This window comes from Protomyctophum parallelum (assembly GCF_964188405.1).
Source record: "Protomyctophum parallelum genome assembly, chromosome: 10".
In the NCBI taxonomy this organism is placed as follows: Eukaryota; Metazoa; Chordata; class Actinopteri; order Myctophiformes; family Myctophidae; genus Protomyctophum; species Protomyctophum parallelum.
Window position 1 is genome coordinate 52,023,489 of NC_139704.1, and position 12,287 is coordinate 52,035,775.

At 31.6% G+C, this 12,287-nt stretch overlaps 1 protein-coding gene across 1 annotated transcript in view; it reads right to left on the reverse strand.

Moving 5' to 3' along the window:
• The window catches only part of tspan14 (tetraspanin 14), a 29,290-nt gene extending 17,935 nt beyond the window's left edge, over positions 1 to 11,355 (reverse strand). Inside the window, exons 1-2 of the mRNA XM_083774466.1 lie at positions 11,277 to 11,355; positions 1,977 to 2,065 (exon numbers count right to left, since the gene is read on the reverse strand). Of these exons, the coding sequence (XP_083630592.1) occupies positions 1,977 to 2,057 (81 nt within the window). The 5' untranslated portion in view covers positions 2,058 to 2,065; positions 11,277 to 11,355. The remainder of the gene's footprint in view (positions 1 to 1,976; positions 2,066 to 11,276) is intronic.
• Between the last annotated feature and the right edge of the window lie 932 nt (positions 11,356 to 12,287).

The following is a 12,287-nucleotide window of genomic DNA, read 5'->3' on the forward strand; positions in this document are numbered from 1 at the left end:
ACAATGATGTTATTCTTCAGAAAGGAAGCCATTGAGGGTTAAAATGGGTCTTAATGCTTCCAACTCGAGTAGAATTATTAATGTTTTGTACAAGTGTCCATGACAACAAAAATATATGATGTGGAGACAATAAAGACTATTATTATCATTATTATTGAAGGTATTTCCTCTGTAAAATATTTCGGGGGCATATTTAGAATGTGTGCAGGCTTGAGTATGTTAAATCTAGTTTGCATTAATGAGGATTTAGTTGACACAATAAAATAAAATGGCGATAGTATTCCGTGTGGGGGCAGACGGCCTGTCACAGCCAGATTTGGGAGAGCAGCGCAGCTTTGTTGTTTTGCGAGGAGAGCGTTAAAATGAGACTTTCGTGGTTGTTTTCGTCTCAGATTTAGTCAGACGGAGCGTCACAGTATAACTCCATGGGGGACACAAAAGCGACACAAAAGTAGGACCCGGAAGTATCTCAGGAGCTAAAATACTGAATGGGCTGATCAGAGTCACACTGCGCTGTTTGAACGTCCCGTATTTTAACCCATTCTGACCTGAGATCAGATTCATACGAGGTTTCCACTGGACACACACTGGTCTGATGAACCCATTCTGACCTGAGATCAGGTTCTAGAAATGTCAGTCGTTCTTCGATTTTTAAAAAATAGCAGATTTTCAAAAATAGCAGACCTACAAGCTCATATCGCGCCACCGAGTGTCGCGATATGAGCTTGTAGATCTGCTATTTTTAAATAGCTAAAGCATAACATGATGCCGACACCAAAATGGGTGCCCGGTCAGAATGGGTTAAAATACTGAATGGGCTGATCAGAGACACACTGCGCTGTTTCAACGTCCCGTATGTTATTGTAGCTAGAGCCCTGCACGGCAGTGTTGTTTTCGTCGACTAAAACTAAGGCGAAAAATGTTCGTCGACTACCTATTTTCCACTGACGAAAACTACATGGAAACTAAATGAAAACTGTGCTATGGTGACTAAGACTAAATATACTGACAATTTCGTCAACAGATAAAAACTAGACTAAATGTTAGGAAGGGACTAGTGGACAAGAGATCCAGTATGAGTCATTTTACACTTGGTTGCATGCTGAAAATAGCCGATCTACAAGCTCACAACGGTTTATCTGTTAGACTGAAAGAAAATATTCCTTATTTGACAACTCTTAAATGACATTTTATTATTGAACCTTGTAAAATGATCGTAAATCATTTTAAACGATTAAAAAACATTGACTGGTTGCGTAATTGATATTAAACAACCAATGAAGTATGACGTGATGAAGATATGTATCAATGCCAGGGTATAACTCGATGGTGACGTAATGAACATATGTTTTCAGTGTCGAGTGGATTAAAGGTAATGTATGTAATCTGAAACCAATGCCATATCAAGCACAGATTAATCTTTACGTCATACGAAGCCACGGACGTACGCATCAGAGCATCGGACAAACACCATTACTTACACACTCTGCTTGCGCAAGTAATAACAATATCAGTAGTAATAGTATGACATACATCACATTACTATTAAAATGGAAAATAAATACTCGCCAGACCCGTTCAAGTGAATGGCTTAAACTAGAGGTCCCATCCGCACGATCTGAACTAGGAAAGTCAGCCTTTTGCTTCGATGCCCCGCCCCTTAACCACATGGAACACTTTACAGCAAACACTGAAAATTAATACCCCAAATATCCTATATGGACAATTTAACAACCTGCTTCTGAACCTCCCTACCTCAATATGTAACTGTTTTTAATTTATGTTTGTCTCATTGTCTGTATAATATGTCTTTGCCTTACATGAAGTTTTGTTTTGTGTTTTATACCTGCATGTCTTTAATTGTTTTATATAATGTATGTAATCTCGTCAGCATTGAAAATGAGGGAGAACCTCAATTGCTCTTTCGAGAATAAATAAAGGTTTCAATCAATCAGTATCACAGTGAATGGACTCACCCAGAAGATGACGTTGTAGCTGAACATGAGGTATTTATAACAGCAACTGACTTCAGCACTTTCATATCGATAATAGTGCATCCTCCACCTAGAAAACACACATTACATCATCATTACATCACCATTACATCATCCTCCACCTAGAAAACAGACATTACATCACCATTACATCACCATTAAACAATATGAAAACACACATTACATCACCATTAAACAATATGAAAACACACATTACATCACTATTAAACAATATGAAAACACACATTACATCACTATTAAACAATATGAAAACACACATTACATCACCATTAAACAATATGAAAACACACATTACATCACCATTAAACAATATGAAAACACACATTACATCACCATTAAACAATATGAAAACACACATTACATCACCATTAAACAATATGAAAACACACATTACATCACCATTAAACAATATGAAAACACACATTACATCACCATTAAACAATATGAAAACACACATTACATCACCATTAAACAATATGAAAACACACATTACATCACCATTAAACAATATGAAAACACACATTACATCACTATTAAACAATATGAAAACACACATTACATCACCATTAAACAATATGAAAACACACATTACATCACCATTAAACAATATGAAAACACACATTACATCACTATTAAACAATATGAAAACACACATTACATCACCATTAAACAATATGAAAACACACATTACATCACTATTAAACAATATGAAAACACACATTACATCACTATTAAACAATATGAAAACACACATTACATCACCATTAAACAATATGAAAACACACATTACATCACCGTTAAACAATATGAAAACACACATTACATCACCATTAAACAATATGAAAACACACATTACATCACCATTAAACAATATGAAAACACACATTACATCACTATTAAACAATATGAAAACACACATTACATCACCATTAAACAATATGAAAACACACATTACATCACCATTACACAATATGAAAACACACATTACATCACCATTAAACAATATGAAAACACACATTACATCACCATTAAACAATATGAAAACACACATTACATCACTATTAAACAATATGAAAACACACATTACATCATCATTAAACAATATGAAAACACACATTACATCACCATTAAACAATATGAAAACACACATTACATCACCATTAAACAATATGAAAACACACATTACATCACCATTAAACAATATGAAAACACACATTACATCACCATTAAACAATATGAAAACACACATTACATCACCATTAAACAATATGAAAACACACATTACATCACTATTAAACAATATGAAAACACACATTACATCACCATTAAACAATATGAAAACACACATTACATCACCATTAAACAATATGAAAACACACATTACATCACTATTAAACAATATGAAAACACACATTACATCACCATTAAACAATATGAAAACACACATTACATCACTATTAAACAATATGAAAACACACATTACATCACCATTAAACAATATGAAAACACACATTACATCACTATTAAACAATATGAAAACACACATTACATCACCATTAAACAATATGAAAACACACATTACATCACTATTAAACAATATGAAAACACACATTACATCACCATTAAACAATATGAAAACACACATTACATCACCATTAAACAATATGAAAACACACATTACATCACCATTAAACAATATGAAAACACACATTACATCACCATTAAACAATATGAAAACACACATTACATCACCATTAAACAATATGAAAACACACATTACATCACCATTAAACAATATGAAAACACACATTACATCACCATTAAACAATATGAAAACACACATTACATCACCATTAAACAATATGAAAACACACATTACATCACTATTAAACAATATGAAAACACACATTACATCATCATTACACAATATGAAAACACACATTACATCACCATTAAACAATATGAAAACACACATTACATCACTATTAAACAATATGAAAACACACATTACATCACTATTAAACAATATGAAAACACACATTACATCACCATTAAACAATATGAAAACACACATTACATCACTATTAAACAATATGAAAACACACATTACATCACTATTAAACAATATGAAAACACACATTACATCACTATTAAACAATATGAAAACACACATTACATCATCATTACACAATATGAAAACACACATTACATCACTATTAAACAATATGAAAACACACATTACATCATCATTACATCACTATTAAACAATATGAAAACACACATTACATCACCATTAAACAATATGAAAACACACATTACATCACCATTAAACAATATGAAAACACACATTACATCACCATTAAACAATATGAAAACACACATTACATCACCATTACACAATATGAAAACACACATTACATCACTATTAAACAATATGAAAACACACATTACATCACCATTACACAATATGAAAACACACATTACATCACTATTAAACAATATGAAAACACACATTACATCACTATTAAACAATATGAAAACACACATTACATCACTATTAAACAATATGAAAACACACATTACATCACTATTAAACAATATGAAAACACACATTACATCACTATTAAACAATATGAAAACACACATTACATCACCATTAAACAATATGAAAACACACATTACATCACCATTAAACAATATGAAAACACACATTACATCACCATTAAACAATATGAAAACACACATTACATCACCATTAAACAATATGAAAACACACATTACATCACCATTAAACAATATGAAAACACACATTACATCACTATTAAACAATATGAAAACACACATTACATCACCATTAAACAATATGAAAACACACATTACATCACCATTAAACAATATGAAAACACACATTACATCACCATTACACAATATGAAAACACACATTACATCACCATTACACAATATGAAAACACACATTACATCACCATTAAACAATATGAAAACACACATTACATCACCATTACACAATATGAAAACACACATTACATCACCATTACACAATATGAAAACACACATTACATCACTATTAAACAATATGAAAACACACATTACATCACCATTAAACAATATGAAAACACACATTACATCACTATTAAACAATATGAAAACACACATTACATCATCATTACACAATATGAAAACACACATTACATCATCATTAAACAATATGAAAACACACATTACATCACCATTAAACAATATGAAAACACACATTACATCACCGTTAAACAATATGAAAACACACATTACATCACTATTAAACAATATGAAAACACACATTACATCACTATTAAACAATATGAAAACACACATTACATCACCGTTAAACAATATGAAAACACACATTACATCACCATTAAACAATATGAAAACACACATTACATCATCATTACACAATATGAAAACACACATTACATCACCATTAAACAATATGAAAACACACATTACATCACTATTAAACAATATGAAAACACACATTACATCACCATTAAACAATATGAAAACACACATTACATCACCATTACACAATATGAAAACACACATTACATCACCATTAAACAATATGAAAACACACATTACATCACCATTAAACAATATGAAAACACACATTACATCACCATTAAACAATATGAAAACACACATTACATCACCATTAAACAATATGAAAACACACATTACATCACCATTAAACAATATGAAAACACACATTACATCACCATTAAACAATATGAAAACACACATTACATCACTATTAAACAATATGAAAACACACATTACATCATCATTACACAATATGAAAACACACATTACATCACCATTAAACAATATGAAAACACACATTACATCATCATTACACAATATGAAAACACACATTACATCACCGTTAAACAATATGAAAACACACATTACATCACTATTAAACAATATGAAAACACACATTACATCACTATTAAACAATATGAAAACACACATTACATCACTATTAAACAATATGAAAACACACATTACATCACTATTAAACAATATGAAAACACACATTACATCACCATTAAACAATATGAAAACACACATTACATCATCATTACACAATATGAAAACACACATTACATCACCATTAAACAATATGAAAACACACATTACATCACCATTAAACAATATGAAAACACACATTACATCATCATTACACAATATGAAAACACACATTACATCACCATTAAACAATATGAAAACACACATTACATCACCATTAAACAATATGAAAACACACATTACATCACCATTAAACAATATGAAAACACACATTACATCATCATTAAACAATATGAAAACACACATTACATCATCATTACACAATATGAAAACACACATTACATCACCATTAAACAATATGAAAACACACATTACATCACTATTAAACAATATGAAAACACACATTACATCACTATTAAACAATATGAAAACACACATTACATCACCATTAAACAATATGAAAACACACATTACATCACCATTAAACAATATGAAAACACACATTACATCACCATTAAACAATATGAAAACACACATTACATCACCATTACACAATATGAAAACACACATTACATCATCATTACACAATATGAAAACACACATTACATCACCATTAAACAATATGAAAACACACATTACATCACTATTAAACAATATGAAAACACACATTACATCACCATTAAACAATATGAAAACACACATTACATCACTATTAAACAATATGAAAACACACATTACATCACCATTAAACAATATGAAAACACACATTACATCACCATTAAACAATATGAAAACACACATTACATCACCATTAAACAATATGAAAACACACATTACATCACCATTAAACAATATGAAAACACACATTACATCACCATTAAACAATATGAAAACACACATTACATCACTATTAAACAATATGAAAACACACATTACATCACCATTAAACAATATGAAAACACACATTACATCACCATTAAACAATATGAAAACACACATTACATCACCATTAAACAATATGAAAACACACATTACATCACTATTAAACAATATGAAAACACACATTACATCACCATTAAACAATATGAAAACACACATTACATCACCATTAAACAATATGAAAACACACATTACATCACCATTAAACAATATGAAAACACACATTACATCACCATTAAACAATATGAAAACACACATTACATCACTATTAAACAATATGAAAACACACATTACATCACTATTAAACAATATGAAAACACACATTACATCACCATTAAACAATATGAAAACACACATTACATCACCATTAAACAATATGAAAACACACATTACATCACCATTAAACAATATGAAAACACACATTACATCACTATTAAACAATATGAAAACACACATTACATCACTATTAAACAATATGAAAACACACATTACATCACCATTAAACAATATGAAAACACACATTACATCACCATTAAACAATATGAAAACACACATTACATCACCATTAAACAATATGAAAACACACATTACATCACCATTACACAATATGAAAACACACATTACATCATCATTACACAATATGAAAACACACATTACATCACCGTTAAACAATATGAAAACACACATTACATCACCGTTAAACAATATGAAAACACACATTACATCACCATTAAACAATATGAAAACACACATTACATCACCATTAAACAATATGAAAACACACATTACATCACCATTAAACAATATGAAAACACACATTACATCACCATTAAACAATATGAAAACACACATTACATCACTATTAAACAATATGAAAACACACATTACATCATCATTAAACAATATGAAAACACACATTACATCACCATTAAACAATATGAAAACACACATTACATCACCATTAAACAATATGAAAACACACATTACATCACCATTAAACAATATGAAAACACACATTACATCACCATTAAACAATATGAAAACACACATTACATCACCATTAAACAATATGAAAACACACATTACATCACTATTAAACAATATGAAAACACACATTACATCACTATTAAACAATATGAAAACACACATTACATCACCATTAAACAATATGAAAACACACATTACATCACCATTACACAATATGAAAACACACATTACATCATCATTACACAATATGAAAACACACATTACATCACCGTTAAACAATATGAAAACACACATTACATCACCATTAAACAATATGAAAACACACATTACATCACCGTTAAACAATATGAAAACACACATTACATCACTATTAAACAATATGAAAACACACATTACATCACCATTAAACAATATGAAAACACACATTACATCACCATTAAACAATATGAAAACACACATTACATCACCATTAAACAATATGAAAACACACATTACATCACCATTAAACAATATGAAAACACACATTACATCACCATTAAACAATATGAAAACACACATTACATCACTATTAAACAATATGAAAACACACATTACATCACCATTAAACAATATGAAAACACACATTACATCACCATTAAACAATATGAAAACACACATTACATCACCATTAAACAATATGAAAACACACATTACATCACTATTAAACAATATGAAAACACACATTACATCACTATTAAACAATATGAAAACACACATTACATCACCATTAAACAATATGAAAACACACATTACATCATCATTACACAATATGAAAACACACATTACATCACCATTAAACAATATGAAAACACACATTACATCACCATTAAACAATATGAAAACACACATTACATCACCATTACACAATATGAAAACACACATTACATCACTATTAAACAATATGAAAACACACATTACATCACTATTAAACAATATGAAAACACACATTACATCACTATTAAACAATATGAAAACACACATTACATCACCATTAAACAATATGAAAACACACATTACATCATCATTACACAATATGAAAACACACATTACATCACCATTAAACAATATGAAAACACACATTACATCACCATTAAACAATATGAAAACACACATTACATCACCATTACACAATATGAAAACACACATTACATCACCATTAAACAATATGAAAACACACATTACATCACCATTACACAATATGAAAACACACATTACATCACTATTAAACAATATGAAAACACACATTACATCACCATTAAACAATATGAAAACACACATTACATCACCGTTAAACAATATGAAAACACACATTACATCACCATTAAACAATATGAAAACACACATTACATCACCATTACACAATATGAAAACACACATTACATCACCATTACACAATATGAAAACACACATTACATCACCATTAAACAATATGAAAACACACATTACATCATTATTAAACAATATGAAAACCAGACAGACAGACAGACAGACAGCATCTGGGCAGTGACAGACTATGTTTGAATGGTGCAACCACTATGTGTGTGGCTGACTGGGTCTGAGCACGAAAACAGCATGGTTGTTTTTCACCACCTGTGCGCAACCTAACACAATGGAACAGTACAGTACAGTAGAGGGTACAGTAGAGGGACCCCCACATGGTAACAGTACAGTACAGTACAGTACAGTACAGTACAGTACAGTACAGTACAGTACAGTACAGTACAGTACAGTACAGTACAGTACAGTACAGTACAGTACAGGGACCCCCACACAGTAACTCTGTCATTTCTCAACCGTTTCGGACACGGGGCAGCTCGCCGGAACCGGCCCGGCCCCCTGGGTGCGTTCCTGTGGGTCTGGAACTACCCCCCCCCCCCCACACACACACACACGGAGTTGCACCACTCACTTCACACGGGTGTGATTTTTCACTCCAAATGACTATGGGGGGAAATGACAGCGATCGTCAATTTTCTCCAATCTGGAGAAACCGATCTTTTATTTGAGAAGAAGAAGAAAAGAGCTGACTGATTGATTGATTGAAATATGTATTAACAGTTTGCAGAATTACAGTACATTTCAAGCACAACTCCATACAAAAACTGTTAACTGTGAGTGGACGACACCATAAAGCACTACACTTGTTTACAACAGGGTCAACCTTTGTTCAATTCATCAAAACATTTAGAGACGTACAAATAGACAGTTTGTCAAAACTGTCAAACAGTTATAAATGCATATGTTTGCTGATTGAAGTAAGAAAATAGCAGAGAGTTACCGACTATATTGACTGAACATTTTTATTTCACCGTGTGTAGAATCAGAATGACTAGTCAATACAGCAGTGTTGTTTTCGTCGACTAAAACTAAGACGAAAAATGTTTGTTGACGAAAAAACTAATTAAAAACGAATCTATGGTGACTAAAACTAAGACAAAATATACTGACAATTTCGTCAACAAATAAAAACCTAGACTAAAATGTTAGGAAGGGACTAGTGGACGAGAGATCCAGTTTTATGCTGGTTTGCATGCTGAAAATAGCAGATATACAATCTCACAACGTGTCACATTTTCAGCATGCAACCAAAGTGTAAAATATGTCATTACAACGACATCAAGGCCTGTCGAAACACATTTTAGTCGACTAAATCAACTGTAGATTTAGTCGACTAAAACTAGACTAAACACTAGAACATTCCAGGTGACTAAAATGTGACTAAAACTAAATGAAAACTATTCAAGAGACTATGACTAAAACTAAAATAGAAATGTGCTGCCAAAAACAACACACTGCAATACAGGAACCTTTACCACGAAAAGCAACTATAAGACTTAATTGTTGACATCAGGGTCCACCATGTTCAATTCATCATAATTTAGCTGCAGCTAGGAGGGGACCACCTGTGACCCCTCCCCCCGAGGACCCCCCCAGCCAGGTGGTCCCCGGGACCACTGCTTGAACCCCACCGTCATTAAAACACAACTTTACACGAAATGTTTGTGTTTTATTAAACTTTATTCGCTGCTAATGCTAACATGCTAACGGAGGCTAATACACTTCTCTAGACCATAGAGATTGTTATCCTAAATTGCGCACCCAAACATATCGCGTTTAATAGAAGTTATCGTGGGTGAATATTATTCCTGGCCGTCGGACGTGTTTCAGACGATAATAATGACGATAATAAGGGTTAAAAACTGACCTTTTTGTTGTGGTTTTAAAGTTTAAAAACGTCCCAGGCAGAGAAACCAAACACTGAGGCAACTTTCACAATAATATATGCGACTACTGCGTTGCCAGGTTGAGAGAGAAACAAGCAACAGATCGAGTCTAGGAAAACAAGCCCTACTTTAGGCTATTTGCAGTGTTGTTTTCGTCGACTAAAACTAAGACGAAAAATTTTCGTCGACTACCTTTTTCCACTAAAGAAAACTAAATCGAAACTAAATTAAAACTATGCAATAGTGACTAAAACTAAGACTAAATATACTGACAATTTCGTCAACAAATAAAAACTAGACTAAAATGTTAAGGGACTAGTGGACAACAGATCCAGTATAAGTCATTTTACACTTGGTTGCATGCTGAAAATAGCCGATCTACAAGCTCACAACGCGTCGCAGCGCGACGCGTTGTGAGCTTGTAGATCGGCTATTTTCAGCAAGTGTAAAATAAGTCATTATGACGGCATCAAGGCCCGCAAAAATACATTTAGTCGACTAAAATCTTATGACATTTAGTCGACTAAAACTAGACTAACACTAAGACATTCCAGGTGACTAAAATGTGACTAAGACTAAGTGAAAACTATTCAGGAGACTATGCCTAAAACTAAAATAGAAGTTTGCTGCCAAAAACAACACTGACTATTTGAATATAATAATTAATACACTTTCTTTATTTGGCACCTTTCAAAAGCAAGTTTACAAAGTGTTTCACAACACAAATCACAACAAACCACAAAAGCAACAAAACAAAAAATACATGAGTATAAAGAAACAAACAAACAGACAGACAGACAGACAGACAGACAGACAGACAGACAGACAGACAACGTATTTCAGTTTAAAACAAAAGCAATCATTGATTGATTTGCTTGATGAATTGTATTAACAGTTTGCAGAAACAACCCCCACCCCTTTTACGCCTCACTGTATAGGCTATGTTTCTTTACACTTTTTACCTTAATGGTTATTTCCTGTGTTTTATATATAA